This window comes from Macaca fascicularis, chromosome 20 (genome assembly GCF_037993035.2).
Source record: "Macaca fascicularis isolate 582-1 chromosome 20, T2T-MFA8v1.1".
Lineage (NCBI taxonomy): Eukaryota > Metazoa > Chordata > Mammalia > Primates > Cercopithecidae > Macaca > Macaca fascicularis.
In genome coordinates, this window is record NC_088394.1 from 63,205,646 (window position 1) to 63,220,644 (window position 14,999).

Sequence of the window (14,999 nt, forward strand, 5' to 3'; positions counted from 1 at the left end):
GAAAGCGGGGAGCTTCTAGTCAGTCTCCACGGCGGCGCGCCCCCGAAGCCGCTGGGAGCGAAGCCAGGCAGGGCTGAGGGGGTGGTGTTCGTGGTCCTGGGCCCGCCCCCTTCCCAAGGCCCCAGCGAGTTACTGGGCTTCAGGGGCTCCCAGGTGGCCAGGGCGGCCGAGACTCTTGCTCACGGCCTGGGCGCTGAGACGTGGGGGCGTAGCCCGCGGCCTCGGGAACGCAGTCCGCACAGAGGGCAAATGCCTGCATAGGCGGGGCGCAGCCCGTGTACCAGGTCGGGAGCCAGGATACTTTAAGCGTGTCACTATGCAAGGATTCCCTGAACCCTCGTGGGCACTTTTATTCCATCCCACCTTCCCCAACACACACACACTCAGGCGTCCGGGAGCCGTGGTTTATTCTGAGAGCAGCCGGGCTCGGGCGCAGGACCCCGAGGGCAGGCAGGAGGCCGGCGCGGGTGCTGGGGCGGGCACGAGGCTGAAGAGGGCGCGGCGGCTAGCGCGGGGCGAGGGCGGCAGCGCAGCCTGAAGCGAGCTGAGAGCGGCCAGTTGCTGCTCCCGGGACAAGTCACCGCGCAGGCCCAAGAGGGCGGAGACGTGGTCCTCGCTGCAGGGGCACCAAGGAGGCGTGTCAGCCCCGTTCTCCCCGCCCTCCGGCTTCTCCTCCCTCCTGGACCCCCGTCCGCACCTCACGTCGGGAAACTGTTGCTGCAGGCCAGCCACCTCCAGGCCCAGCAGCGCGGGGTCGCGGAGGTTTAGCAGCTCTCTCAGGGCGAGCAGCACCGGCGCGCAGTGCGCGTTCTCCTCCAGGCCCTGAGCACGTCGGGGTAGGGTCTCGCGCCAGCCCTCGTCTCCCACCCAACCACTGAGACTCCCGCCCGTCTGCCCGCCAAGAAGCTCTCACCAAACCGAGGAAAAGCTGCTGAAGCTGGGCAGCATCGTGCCGCAGGCGCTCGGCCGCCTGGGTCCTCTCGTCCGCTCCGCGGCACACCAGGCGGCCTTGCATCAGCGCGCGCAGGTACTGGAGCACCACGGCGCGCTCGGCCTCAGCCAGTAGCAGCTGCGGGGAGGCAATCAGGTGGGTGCAGGTCGCCTCTCTCACCCGCGCCGCCCCTTCCCCAGCCTTTTCCCCCAACACACCTGAACCGTGGGGTTCCGCACGCGCCCGAAGTCCCGGCAGAAGCGCCCCGTCCGTTCGCACACACTTTCCAGCAGCTCAGGGCTCGACAGCCACTGGCGCGAGGGCAGGTCCGCGAACAGGGGCTGGGGAAATGATCCAGACCTGGCATTGCCGCGGAGACCCCCATTGTACGCTGTACCGCCACCACTCCACCTCCTTCTCCCATCCAGACCTGAAGGAGGCCTCACCTGGAGCTCCACCTGCAGCGCCTCCAACACCAGGCGGCAGATCCTCCTCTGTAACTTGTCCAGCGCAGCTTCCACCGGAGCCAAGGCCCCTGAAGGCGCCCCGTCCAGCTGCAGGACAGACACTGAGGAGCTGGACCGAGCAAAACTACGGCTTCAGGACCAAGGCCAAGGCCCGCATGGCCCTCGGTGGTCCAGCCCCTCCGGCGCCACCTTGTGGGGCAAGTGTTGATAGGAGGGAGCGAGAACAGCGGCTCCCTGCACTTCTGGTCTCAGGCATGGACCAGGGCTGGGAGGCGGCGCTCGGCGAGCTACAAAGGACACAGCCCAGGGGGACCTGCCTCTAATTCGTGGTGCGACCTTGAGCAAAACATTCTTTCTGTTTGTGTTTCCTCATTCGTAAAGGGAGGGAACTATCCCAGTGAGGAGGGAGTAAAAATCATCACTAACTTGTTTTCCTTGCCCCCACCAAAAAGAACATACCACCCAAGAGGAAGGGAGTGTGTGTGTGTGTGTGTGTGTGTGTACACACAGCTGTAACCCCAGATATTACTGGCACAGAGTAGGGCCTTGAAATATTCGCTGGACGAATGAGCAATTGACATCATGTGCCAGGCACTATGGTAGGCACTTGACATGTTATCTCATGTGATTCTCGGAACATTCCATTAGTACCCACATAATACTAATGAGAAAAGTGAGATTCAGAGAGATTAGGTAACCCATCCAAGGTCACATAACTAGTAATTAGCAGAACTAGAATTGGAACCCCAGGGCGATGTGAGTCCAAAGTCCCTAGTGTCCTAGTGTGGGCTGGGCCCATACACAATAGGTACTCAATAGGGGGTTAGTGAAGGTGGGGTTCCCCGGGGGCCTTCTGGTACCTGAGTGCTGACTGGTGGTTGAGGGCGGCCAGTAGGTAGGGCACGTAATGAGGGACCATTGCTTTCCCCCTGAGGTGGTCTCGGGAGAATCGGATCAGAGCGTCACTGAAGCTGCAATGGGCAGAGGTGGCTCCTGGACTTGCTGCTATGCTGGCAGCCCCACAGCCCCAGTCCCTGGTACTCCTGTCCCATCTCCAAGATACCCAAGTCCTTGTTTGAAAGAGCCCTTTCCCTGTGATATGTCTTATTCACACAGAGTCCCTTTCGGCTGCCTGGGGAGCAGGGATAGGGATCAGGAATGGGTCAGTGTCTCGACAGACCTCCTCAGGAATATGCCCAGTTCTGACAGTGCCATGCCATGCACTCGCTGTTGTAGTGACTCACTGACCAGGCTGGCCACACGAATGTTCTCTTCCAGGATCTGCAGGCAGAAATGAGCAGCCATCAGCAAAGCCTCCCTCCTTTCTCTCCTCCCCATTGCCCCATGGAGGGTGCCTGCCTGTCTGGCCACTTCCCACCTACCTGCAGCACGATGGCTGGCATTGGTGAGTAATAGGAGCCAGACGGGTCCGTGTTGGGCCCCTGCTCCCGGCCCCACTCAGCTACCTCCCCATCCAGTGCATTCTGCAGCCACTGGGACACGCTTGCCTGGAGGGAGGGGCCAGGGGCAAAGGAATGTAGCAGGGATCTGACCCTGCCGGAGATGGGTAGACATTCCACTCTGCAGATAAAGGCCCACAGCAGATGCATAGGACTGCTCTGGACCTTTGCCTCAACTACTCACCTGGACGTTGGCCACAAATGTTGCCTCCAGCTGCTCAATGTTCTCCAAGGTCAGGAGGGGCTCCAGCTGCGACACATCAGCCTCAGGCCCCAACTCCAGGCTCCCCATCATTTCCTGCCTGGAGATGGGTGGCCTGGTGTCACACCAAGTCCCCAGCCTCTGATCCCCCACATCCCGCCGCCCCAAAGGCACTGACCCCAGGTATACATGCAGTGCCCAGTGCAGCAAGGCGAAGGCATCCGCAGCTTCCAGCTCAGGCCCTGCAAGGAGGTGCTGCAGGCTGCGGCGCAGACCGCTATGCAGTGTGTGGGCCCATAGCTGGACCACATTGTACTGCGGTGGGCAGCAAGGCGCTACTAGTGCCTCAGCTGTGGCCAACTCAACTGGCAGGGCCACTCGCAGAGCCTCCAGCCACCCTGGTAGGGCCCCTGGCGCAGGCAGCAGAGGTGACCCAAAGTGGGTCTGCTCCAGGCCCTCCTGTAGTGCCCTCAGACAGCGCTGCCGCCAGTCCCGGGGGACCTGGCCCAGGGGGGTTGTTCGTCCAGTCTCCACCTCCGCCACACGCACAGCAGCCACCAGCAGGGCTGGGTCCTCCCGTGCCAGCTTCCCTGCGGCCCCTGCAGCTGCTTCCACAGCCTGGCCCAGTGCCTCGAACAGAAGGTCCAGCCCCTGGAAGACTGGCAACTCCAGGCCCCCCAGGGGTGCCCACGTATCCTCTCGCAGCTGCTCCAGCTCCCGAAGGCTCATATATGCCTCCAAGAACTGTTGGGCATCAATCAGGGTCTGTGTGTGGGCCACTGCAGCTGGCACTAATGAGAGTGGAAAGGAGATGGCCCTGGGTCTCAGCCTTCCCACCGCCTCAATGTGTACGGCAGGGGATACTGAGGCCCAGGGCTGGGGTGATGTATAAAATATTTAATAACCAGTAGAGTAGAGTAAGCTGGGCACAGTGGCTCATGCCTGTAATCCCAGCACTTCGGGAGGCCAAGGTGGGCAGATCACTTGAGGTCAGGAGTTTGAGACCAGCCTGGCCAACATGGTGAAATCCCATCTCTACTAAAAATACAAAAATTAGACAGGCATAGCGGCCTGTAATCCCAGCTACTTGCGAGACTGAGGCAGGAGGATCGCTTGAACCTGGGATATGGAGGTTGCAGTGAACTGAGATCGCACCACTGCACTCCAGCCTGGGCGACAGAGTGAGACTGTCTCAAAAACAAAACAAAACAAAAAATGAACAAAAAACCATAAATACATTAAAAAAAATAACCAGTAGAGTACTGGCCAATCTAAGAGGATCTTGGCAATGTCCTGGTGGGCCAGAGGTCAACCCATGAGCTCATGGAACATGAGGAAGCTGAGGATCCCAGAGGGAAGGCAGGGGAGATCGGGGGGTCCTGCCAGTACTCACTCAGCCACTCTGTAGGGAAAAGTTTCAATATACTGATAACCAGGTAGCCAGAGTCATGTGACTGGGTGTCCGTCCTGACTCAAGCATCCCACATGTGGGAATCCCAGGATGAGTTGATTTGCACCCTGCCTCGTAGGCCATGGGAAGCCCGGGCTACTCTCTGGGAGGTCCCTGGTGTGCCCCTCTATGCAGTTCCCCATCTACTGCCCCAGCCCCTTCATTAGGGATGGGTGTTTGTGGACTGACTATTGGAGGCTGAGGCCCAGGGTCCCTGCACGCTCACCTGCCCGCAGCCGAGGCAGCAAGTGAGACATGGCCTGCAGTTGCTTGTACTGGGCAACCCGCTCCCGTAGAGGCTGCAGAGTCCGTAAGGCCTGGGACATGCCCTGGAGCAACCCACGGGCCTGGCTCAGGGCCTCCCGGGTTCCCTGCACCGCCTCAATGGCCTGGGCCAGCTGCCACACACCAGTCTGCACGCCTTCCAGGTATGACTGCACCACTGACTGTGGAGAGATGGAGCCAGTGAGACCAGGCCAGCCCTGCAGCACAGTCCCAGCACCGGCACCCCCCACCCCATGCCTACCTTGAGGCGTGCTTCCAGGGAGCAGGTACGCTGCACCTCGCGGCTGCGGTACTGGCCTAGCCTGGCCAGCTGCTCCGGCCGGTAGAAGATGCCTGAGGCCCACTTAAGCGCTGCACCCCGGGCCAGCTGCTCTGCCCGCTCCTGCTCCGGCCACTCAGGCCCTGGGCAGGAAGAGCCTGGGCAGCCGTGTAGTTAGGGAAGGAGGGCCCAGTGCCCCCAGTCCCAGCTTTCTTATTTATTTCTTTGTTTGTTTATTGAGACGGAGTCTCGCTCTGTTGCCCAGGCTGGAGTGCAGTGGTGCAATCTCGGTTCCCTGCAACCTCTGCCTCCCAGGTTCAAGTGATTCTCCTGCCTCAGCCTCCCGAGGAGCTGGGATTATAGGCGTGCGCCATCACCCCCAGCTAGTTTTTGTATTTTTAGTAGAGACAGGGTTTCACTATATTGGCCAGGTTGGTTTCGAGCTCCTGACCTCAGGTCATCCGCCCATCTTGACCTCCCAAAGTGTTGGGATTACAGGCGTGAGCCACTGCGCCCAGCCAGTCCCATCTTTGTTGCCATCATTCCTCCCCCAGTCCACCCAGAAGGTTCATACCAGGGGACAACTCCGGCTGCATCTCATCCTTGGCTGCTGAGTCCATTGCCGGCCTGGAGGAGCCAGAGCTGAGGTGGGCCCGGGGCAAGCAGGCAGAGTAGATGCCCCTCTGAGCTGCTGCCTCTGTCTAAGCCCTTCTGGGAAGGAGGAAGGAGGTTCTTCCTGGCCCTCTCAGGAAGTGAGAGGGAGGGGGTGGCAAAACCTGGGAGGCTTTGCCTGCTAGGTTTCCCAAGCGTGCCTACTGCAGATGTCAAGCGAGTCAGGGTGGGCACAGGCCTCCACTGGACCCTGGTCCTGTTCTGAGCTGCACAGGACAGTTTGATACAAAACTTACCAGATTTGATCAGGCGTCCAGTTCTCCCTCCACAAATGACCTTGGCCTTGAGAACAGCCCTCTCCCCCGATGCAGCTGGGCACGCCTGCCACTTGCTCACAGGGCCTGGGCAACTCCAGCTGACTCCAGTGTGCAGCTGAATTCCTCTCCCCAAAGAAATCTCTCTCCCACTCCGCAGCCCAGAAGCCCCTTCTTCCCACCAAGGCTCCTCCCTCCCCAAGGCCATCAACAGAAAGGAAGGAAGCTGAGTCGCTGGCATTTTATTCCCAACAGGAAAGAGTGTCTGCACGGAGGGTGGGGAGGGCTGGGCGACACTTCCCTGAGGGGTGGAGGGGTGGGGTGTACTTGTATTCAACCAGTCTTGACCAGCCCACCCAGAACCTCTTAGTGCTCAGGAGAGGAGACAGGGATTTGCTAGACTTGGCCTCAAGCTGGGGTGGTGGGCAGGGTGTGTAGATATGGATGCAGACGACTTCAACAGCACAGGATGAAAACTGTGTTGGTCAGCCTCCGAGGAGGATGTGTACCTCTGCGGAGAAGTGAGAGGTGGCAGGCTGTTGTGAAGAGGGGTGTGGTGGGGGATGGCAGGAGAGGGTCATGAAAGCTGTGTTTTTTTTTGTTTTGTTTTAGACAGGGTCTCGATCTGTCACCAAGGCTGGAGTACAGTGGCACCATCATAGCTCACGGCAGCCTTCTGGGCTCAAGTGATCTGCCTGCCTCAGCCTCCCAAAGTGTTGGGATTACAGGCGTGAGTCACCGCAACTGGGCAGCTGTGTTTATCTTGAGAGTTATAGGGAGCCAGGGAAGGGACTATAAGGTGGTAATAATTTAGTGGATGTTCAGTCCACCACCCAAATCCACCCTTCAGGACAGAAGTGCTCATTCTCCAGCTGCCAGGAGTGTAGGCTGCTGAGATCAATATTGGGGTGCAAAAGCATGGTACCATCACGTGAACATAAACTCTTCAGAAGTGCTACCCCAATTTCAGAGATCCTAGTGGCATAGGCTGAGGCCTATAATATAATTGCATCTGCCCAATTCTGCTTGTCTTACTCCCTTAAAGGTGTGGATCCTGACCAGGTGTGATGGCTCACGCTGTCATCCCAGCATTGTGGGAGGCTGAGGTCTGAGGATCGCTTGAGCCCATGAGTTCGAGACTAGCCTGGACAATATAGTGAGACTCTCATCTCTACAAAAACTAAAAATAAATGAGCCGGGCATGGTGTGTGCATGCCTGTGGTCCCAGCTACTTGGGAGGCTGAGGTGGGAGAATCGCTTGGGCCCAGGAAGCTGAGATGGCATTGATCTTGCCACTGCACTCCAGCCTGGGCAACAGAGTGAGATCCTGTCTCAAAAAAAAAAAAAAAAAAAAGAAGTGTGGATCCCCAACAAACTTGCTGCAAAACCCTGTCTCGAGTCCCATTTCCCATAGAACCTGACCTAAAAGAAACAATAATAAATAGTAACAATGTTACAAGTAACAAAATGACCCTAGCAAACTTTCCTACATGCCAGAAATGACTCTGAGTGCTTTACTGATATATACACATAGGTAAATACGTTTGCATTGCCTGAAGTGTATATAACCCCATAGTCTCTGAGCACTGTAGCGGGAGGACAAGATGAGCGAAAGATGAGGCTAGGACCATGGATGGAGAGAGGTGGACAAGGTAGATATAGTTAGTGCTTGCTGTTTGGCAGGAAGTGAGGGACAGGAATAGATGGGGTGACCCCAAGACAGTAGGGGAACCTTTAGGAACATTTTTGATGTGGCAGTAAAATGAGTTTGAAATATAAAAGAATAAATAAAGAGAAAAAAATTTAAAAGGAACTGATTTGAGGGAACAGATTGGATTAGTCAGGTAGTGTGGTCTTGTCTCCCGAGATGGGGACTGGGCAGAGTTAGTGATGTTGGGGCAGATTGGCAAGGAAAGTTCCGATGGCATCCCTTTCTCTACTGCCAGGGCTGCCCACTGACGCCCTCCTCATTCCTCCCTAACTTCATCCCAACTCCCGGTCTACCCAGGTAGTTTTCGTCTTATTCGGCGGCTGGACATTTGCTAATGGTCCCTGAAGTTTTGCGGTTGCACCCACAGACAGCAATAGCGCCGCGTTCCCTGGAAGACGCACGGGGCGGAAGCGGAAGCAGCAACGCTGGCTCCGGCTGCCGGACGGCCAGGAACGGAAGCGGAAGTGGCGGCGGCGCCGGCCTGGCCTGGCCTGGCTGAGGGGAGGCGGCGGGCGGACGCGATGGCGGAGGCCGGGCCGCAGGCGCCGCCGCCCCCGGGCACTCCAAGCCGGCACGAAAAGAGCCTGGGACTACTCACCACCAAGTTCGTGTCTCTTCTGCAGGAGGCCAAGGACGGCGTGCTTGACCTCAAGCTGGTGCGGCCCGGGCTAAGGGGCGACAAGGGAGGATGGTGGACCAGGCCTGGGCCGGTAGCGGGAACCCCGGGGGCGGCCCAGCTGGGTCCTCCGAGAGCCGGCCGCCATCGTGTGCTTTCTCACAGGAGAGAAGCCGGGGAATGTTTCATTCATTCGGCCGAGGCCATTGAGCTACAGCTATGGGCCAGGCTCGGGGCTCCAGGTGTTCGTCCTCGTGGCCCTTCCTGGCTGGCGAGGAGAAGAGCTGCCTATGGGACAGAGCTGCGGGCCTGAGCTGCAGTAGCGCCTGGCAGGCACTACAGGGTTGGAATCCAGGTTACTCCCTTCCCAGACCACGTCTCAGGGTGGCTGGGGGTACACCCGAGAGTGGGGCTGAGCATTCTCCACTCTGTCTGCCAGGCAGCTGACACCCTAGCTGTACGCCAGAAGCGGCGGATTTACGACATTACCAATGTTTTGGAAGGTATCGGGCTGATCGAGAAAAAGTCCAAGAACAGCATCCAGTGGAAGTGAGTGGGGATAGTGGGAGGGTAGTAGAGTCTCCCACCCAGAAGTGTCGGGGGTGGGGTGGAGGGTGCCAAAGAAGGCAGGGGCCGTGGGACCCAGAGTTCTCAGCAGTCCCTCTCAGCCCCACTCCCTGGGCTCAGGGGTGTGGGGCCTGGCTGCAATACCCGGGAGATTGCCGACAAGCTGATTGAGCTCAAGGCAGAGATCGAGGAGCTGCAGCAGCGGGAGCAAGAACTAGACCAGCACAAGGTGTGGGTGCAGCAGAGCATCCGGAACGTCACAGAGGACGTGCAGAACAGCTGATATCCTCCTGGCGTTCCCTCCTGGGGGGAGTGGGCAAGGGGCCCTCTGGTTCAACTTGCCCTGGGCAAGCTCCCTGTTCCTCTTGGGAGCTTGTCCTGTGGCCCCTGGCCATGGCCCAGCCTCAGGCTCCCTCCTCAGAGCCTCTCCCCTTCCAGTCTTAGCCTGTGATCCCTCCCCCAGTGGACCTGAGTCCCCAGAACTTTCTCTGAGGGGCCTCTGTGTCAGACCTTGGCTAAAGAATTGGGTCTTTTTTGTAGTCTGCCATCTGTCACCATAGGGCATCGGCCATTCTCCTTAACCCTCACACTTTGGCCTACGTCACTCATGAGGACATCTGCAGATGCTTTGCTGGTGAGCAGAGCCTGGGTAGGGGTGAGGGGGTGGGCTGGGCTCAACCAAATCCCTGAGCACTGGGCTCAGTGTCTCAGGAGAGTTCCGTCTCTTAAGAGGGTTTCTGGGGCCTGCTCAGAGAGGAACCAGGCAGGGTAAGTCTTCTGTCTGAGTGTCACTGGGACCCTGTGGAGGTCAGCTATACCAAGAGGGTACAGGAATTCTGGAGTGGGTTCCTGGGTCTGTTCCCAACTGTACTGTTTCCTGGATTTGGCTTCTTGAGTATGATAGAGGTACAAGGGGGAGAAAGGGAGAGAGGATATGTGTGTATTTGCTTGTGTTCAGGCTCTTACATGCAGGGCATGGGGGTGCCCACTTCCAACTTGTTAGTTTAATTGCATTGTGAATGCAGGATATGTTCCTTTTTTTTCTTTCCTTTTTTTTTTTTTTTAAAAAGAGACAGGGTCTTGCTATGTTGCCAGGCTGGTCTTGAACTCCTGAGCTCAAGCTGTCTTCCCCGCTCAACCCCCTAAAGTGCTGGGATTATAAGTGTGAGCCACTGTGCCCCGCTGATGTGTTTCTTCTCCATCATGTATCCTCCTGACTGGTCATGGGAAAGGGATGTTGGCCTTGGCTAGAATACCTTCACCTAGGGAACAGCCATCGGTGGAAGAGTGAGGTGCCTGTGGCCAGTGATATTTGACTCCACATACTTGAACCCAGATTTCCTGGTTACTGACTCTGGGCTCTCAGGAAGAGAAGAGCTTTAGCTCTGCCCAGCCACTATGGGGAATGGGTGAGGTCCACTGTCTAGTCCCTCAGAGACCATGATCTCCTGCCTTGCTCCAAAAGACAGGCACCTCTGTTCCCAGCTCAGATTGAGCCCATGGGCTCTGACCCATTCTCCATGTCATTCTAGGAGATACCCTCTTGGCCATCCGGGCCCCATCAGGCACCAGCCTGGAGGTGCCCATCCCAGAGGTGGGTGCTTAGCCCAGGCAGGCGGGGTCAGCTGAGGGCGGGTGCTGGCTGTGGAGACTGATAAGTCCCGGGTGGGGCAGGTAGGGGAGGCCTGGAGTTTGGGGTTATCTAGGAGGATGGGCATCCTGGGTGGGAGAGGACACTGGTCCTGACAGAGTCGGGCAGGAGCCAAGCCTGCTTCCAATTCTACCCATCTCCCATCCCTTACCACCCATCTCTAGGGTCTCAATGGGCAGAAGAAGTACCAGATTCACCTGAAGAGTGTGAGTGGTCCCATTGAGGTTCTGCTGGTGAACAAGGAGGCATGGAGCTCACCCCCTGTGGCTGTGCCTGTGCCACCACCTGAAGATCTGCTCCAGAACCCACCTGCTGTTTCCACGCCTCCACCTCTGCCGAAGCCTGCCCTAGCCCAGTCCCAATCCCAGGAAGCCTCACGTCCAAATAGTCCTCAGCTCACTCCCACTCCTGTCCCCGGCAGCGCAGAAGTCCAGGGAATGGCTGGCCCAGCAGCTGAGATCACAGGTGAGGCACCATGGGAGCTTGTGACAGAGGCCCAAGAGGCAGTATCTCTGTGTTGTGAAACACCACACTCAGAGTTGGAAGAGACCCTTCAAGATGGGGATTGTCTTTTTCCTGACCTCCACCTAGCCTTCCCTTGCTGTGGTAATGAATGAGCCTTTTTTTTTTTAAATTGAGACGGTGTCTCACTGTGTCCCCCAGGCTGGAGTGTGCAGTGGCGCAATCTTGGCTCACTGCAACGTCCGCCTCCCGAGCTCAAGAAATTTTCCTGTCTTAGCCTCCCGAGTAGCTGGGATTACAGGCACCCACCACCACACGCAGCTAGCTAATTCTTGTACTTTTAGTGGAGACGGGGTTTCACCATGTTGGCCAGGCTGGTTTCGAACTCCTGACCTCAAATGATCCGCCTGCCTCGGCCTCCCAAAGTGCTGGGATTACAGGCTTGAACCACCATGCCCGCCTGAATGGGCCCTTTTTAATAGGGAACCTCTGACTGTGGGAAGAGACATTGCTGGTGGCAGTTTTCTCCCCCAGATCCACATCCACTGGTGTCTCAATTGCCCTGGTAGCCTGTCTTGAAGTACGGCCACAGCAGACATGTTGACCACGAGTCTCTTTCTGTAGGTCTTATGTTCCTGTCTGTCTCCTGTAGTGACAAATTTTAGGTTACTTCCTCGGGGGTGACTGGCAATGCCTAATTCTCCTTGGGTCTGGAAACCAGGCTTGGGTCCTCCTGGGTCTGGGTTCCAGCACAGCCAGGTTTAACAACCTCTTCTTGACCTTGTGTGACTGGGTTTGGGGGCTATCATTGCAGTGAGTGGCGGCCCTGGAACTGATAGCAAGGACAGTGGTGAGCTCAGTTCACTCCCACTGGGCCCAACAGCACTGGACACCCGGCCACTGCAGTCTTCTGCCCTGCTGGACAGCAGCAGCAGCAGCAGCAGCAGTAGCAGCAGCAGCAGCAGCAGCAGTAACAGCAGCAGTTTATCTGGACCCAACCCTTCTACCTCCTTTGAGCCCATCAAGGCAGACCCCACAGGTGGTGAGTACCTGCCCCCTAGGGGCAGAGAGAGAGAGTCTAGCCTCAGTCCAGTCCTAGGTCAGAAACAATGGGGATGGAACCCAGCTCTCCCGTCAACCCTGTCGGACACGAGAGCTCTCTGCCAGCACCTCTGGGTCAGTGCTGGAGCCCCCTCTAGTACCCCATCCTAGGCTAACACAGAACTCCCTGCCCTCTCTCAAGCCCTTTCCTGCCACCTATTGGAGTACCGCCTCACTAATTGACACTTCTCTGTATCACTCTTTCTCATCTTCTCTGTCTCCTTTCTGTCTGGACTCCTTGAAAAAGTAATCTCCACTCATTGGTCTCCTAGTCACCTTTCAAGTTGCAGCAGTCACTCCCCCAGCCCCAGTGTTACAGCAGTGTCACTCTTGAGAAGCTACCAAAGGCCTGCCGAGCCCAGCAGCCTCCAGCCTGTTTTGCTGGTGCTCTCTTGGTCTGTGTCAATATTCTTTCTTCCTTTGGCATAATTATGCCAGCTCTTGGCTCTCTTGTCTCACTGGCTTCTTGAACTCTCCCTGGCATGTCCTTAAACATTGCTGTTTTTGAGGGCTATGTCCCATTCCACTCCTGGAGAGGGCTGTAGCTCTGGGTGAACGAATCCCCAGCCTCCGCCTGGCCTAGATCTTTTCCCGATATGCACTTTGGTGTCCACCTGCCGTCCTCTGTACATCCAATGGACACTTTATTCCTGCATGTCCTCGACTGAAGTTAGTTTCTCCCTGAAGCTTGCTTTCCACCTCTGCACACCCTACCGTCGGCCCTATTTATCCAGGCCTGATCCTTGGCTCTCACTCTTAGTTCCAGCTCCTTCTCCCTCCTCCTTCTGCTGCCCACCCCATGCCAGCTAAGCGAGGTCTGTCCCAGATGTCCTCTCCTATCCCCTGGTATCCTCAGCACTCAGGATGACCCCTGGCCACCTCTGTCCTGGATTCTTCAGCATCTTTCTCTTTACCCTGACTGACAGACTAATCTTTCTGAAATGCAGGCCTGACAGAAAAATGTGGCATTTCTCTGTTTGCAAAAGTACCTTTAATGACTCCCTGAGGGCCACCAGATAAGATCTGAACTCCTGAGCCTGGCATGTGAAATCCCTCATGGTCCTCTCTGGTTGCATTTTCTTCTGCTTCCCCTGTGTCCTCCTGGCCAGAGGTTTGTAGTGGAGTCATCACCCTGTAGCGCCACCACCTCTGCCTGGTGACCTGACCCAGGGTCTGGTCTCTGAGTCTTGCACAGAGCAGATGCTCAGCAAGGGTGGGACAGATGGGGTACCTTCCATCAGACAGGGGGTGCATGCTGAGCCCAGAAAGACGCTTCTGTGACCTTTCTGAGTTAGAAAAGCTGTACCAATCACTTGCAGTGGGCCTTTGGTGCCCTGGGCTCAGCACTGAGGAATTCAGGTTTAGCAAGTGAGGCCAACAGACAGTGCCAGCTTGGCCTAGGCAGGGCCTACTACATCTCCTCAGCTGTGTGGAGCCTCAGGGTGGGTGGTATAGGATCCGAGGAAGCCACGGGGCTGTAGTGGTGCCAGGTTGGACCTCTTGTGTCCTGAGCATGGCTTTCTTGTTTTTCAGTTTTGGAACTCCCCAAAGAGCTGTCAGAAATCTTTGATCCCACACGAGGTAGGCTGCTGCATTCCTCCCTGGGGGTAGGGGTAAGGGACACAGCCCATTGGGTCCTACGGCTGTTTTCTTGCCCTTTTGAGGACCTTGTGGTGGCGCTTATGGTAACTGGGGCAAAGGGTGAAGTTCCTGATGGGCAGGTGGGGTTCCCTTTCCTGGGCTTTGGTAGCTGGAGAGTTGGGAGCTGGAATGTTAGTAACTGAGCTCCCTCCATTCCCAGAGTGCATGAGCTCGGAGCTGCTGGAGGAGTTGATGTCCTCAGAAGGTGGGTGGCCCTGGAAGGTGGGAGTGGTTGTGGGCAGGGGTTGGGCTGCTGCTAGGGGAGCCCTGGCCCAGGGCCTGAGACTAGTGCTCTCTGCAGTGTTTGCCCCGCTGCTCCGTCTTTCTCCACCCCCCGGAGACCACGATTATATCTACAACCTGGACGAGAGTGAAGGTGTCTGTGACCTCTTTGATGTGCCTGTTCTCAACCTCTGACTGACAGGGACATGCCCTGTGTGGCTGGGACCCAGACTGTCTGACCTGGGGGTTGCCTGGGGACCTCCCCCATCCGACCCCTACACAGCTTGAGAGCCACAGACGCCTGGCTTCTCCAGCCTCCCCTCACCACACAGTTCTGGCCACAGCTCCGGCTCCTGTGCTGGCACTTCTGTGCTTGCAGAGCAGGGGAACGGAATCAGCCCCCATCACCGTGGAGCCAAAGTGTTTGCTTCTCCCTTTCTGCGGCCTTCCCCAGCCCAGGCTCGGCTGCCACCCAGTGGCACAGAACCGAGGAGCTGCCATCGCCCCCCCATAGGGCAGCTTGTCCAGCCTCACTGTCTTGCTCCTGCCAGCTACTTCCCCTAGGAGTGAAGGGTGGCATGGAACTGGGCACGTGCCAGCACCGCCCCTAGCTTCCTTCGCTGTCCCCCACCCCCTGACCCTCCAGCTCCTCCTGGCCCTCTCACGTGCCCCCTTCTGCTGGGCCTTTAGCCCTAGAAGCTGCAGGTGGTGGGGGTGGCTACCAAGAAGGAACAGAGGTCTCAGGAGGAGTCTGGGTGGTCCAGCCCTGAGGATTGACCCCACCTCCTGCTGCCCCATATCCTATCTTCATTTCTGCTTATTCATTTACCCTCATTTAGAGCCATTTGCAGAGATTTAGAAAGATTTACAGTAACGAATGGATTCCTATATAAAGATTATTTTTATACTTTTTGCAGCAAAAGGAAATTGTAATATTTGTACAGTGTCCAAGTGAATAAAAACCGTGCCTAAGGCTAGCTCTGATGTGGTTCTTTCGGGACCCTCCTTGGGACTGTGCTGGATTGGCAGTGTGACTGGGTGGGTCACC

General features: G+C 57.1%; 2 protein-coding genes and 1 long non-coding RNA gene across 23 annotated transcripts; 2 read left to right on the forward strand and 1 right to left on the reverse strand.

Moving 5' to 3' along the window:
• The first annotated feature begins 21 nt into the window (after positions 1-21).
• Positions 22-2,805, forward strand: LOC123570538 (uncharacterized). 2 transcript variants are annotated; one of them, XR_010583752.1, is made up of 3 exons: positions 658-1,087; positions 1,360-1,727; positions 2,677-2,805. It is a non-coding gene; the product is annotated as an uncharacterized lncRNA (long non-coding RNA). The 2 variants fall into 2 exon arrangements; XR_006694803.3 differs by lacking the exon at positions 2,677-2,805 and having other exon boundaries at positions 22-1,087; positions 1,360-1,864.
• Positions 391-6,198, reverse strand: EXOC3L1 (exocyst complex component 3 like 1). 19 transcript variants are annotated; one of them, XR_012428993.1, is made up of 14 exons: positions 5,963-6,198; positions 5,629-5,681; positions 5,037-5,197; positions 4,737-4,956; positions 3,239-3,851; positions 3,043-3,160; positions 2,781-2,906; positions 2,579-2,679; positions 2,259-2,369; positions 1,378-1,485; positions 1,150-1,272; positions 914-1,069; positions 698-822; positions 391-616 (listed from the first exon to the last, which is right to left on the reverse strand). XR_012428993.1 is itself a non-coding variant. In XM_074027290.1 (14 exons), the coding sequence occupies exons 2-14, from the start codon at positions 5,672-5,674 to the stop codon at positions 406-408; spliced, it is 2,238 nt and encodes a 745-aa protein (XP_073883391.1). In that variant the 5' UTR covers positions 5,675-5,681; positions 5,963-6,198; the 3' UTR covers positions 391-405. The 19 variants fall into 19 exon arrangements, 12 of the variants coding, with proteins under 12 accessions (XP_073883391.1, XP_005592268.3, XP_073883389.1 ...); XM_074027290.1 differs by having other exon boundaries at positions 1,150-1,291; XM_005592211.4 differs by having other exon boundaries at positions 1,378-1,507.
• A 1,953-nt stretch (positions 6,199-8,151) lies between these two features.
• On the forward strand, positions 8,152-14,928 carry E2F4 (E2F transcription factor 4). 2 transcript variants are annotated; one of them, XM_005592219.4, is made up of 10 exons: positions 8,152-8,347; positions 8,747-8,856; positions 8,995-9,156; positions 9,465-9,508; positions 10,407-10,468; positions 10,690-10,990; positions 11,802-12,029; positions 13,622-13,669; positions 13,890-13,934; positions 14,031-14,928. In XM_005592219.4, exons 1-10 carry the CDS (start codon positions 8,213-8,215, stop codon positions 14,144-14,146), a joined length of 1,251 nt encoding a protein of 416 aa, XP_005592276.1. In that variant the 5' UTR covers positions 8,152-8,212; the 3' UTR covers positions 14,147-14,928. The 2 variants fall into 2 exon arrangements, with proteins under 2 accessions (XP_005592276.1, XP_045238965.1); XM_045383030.2 differs by lacking the exon at positions 13,890-13,934.
• The last annotated feature ends 71 nt before the right edge of the window (positions 14,929-14,999 follow it).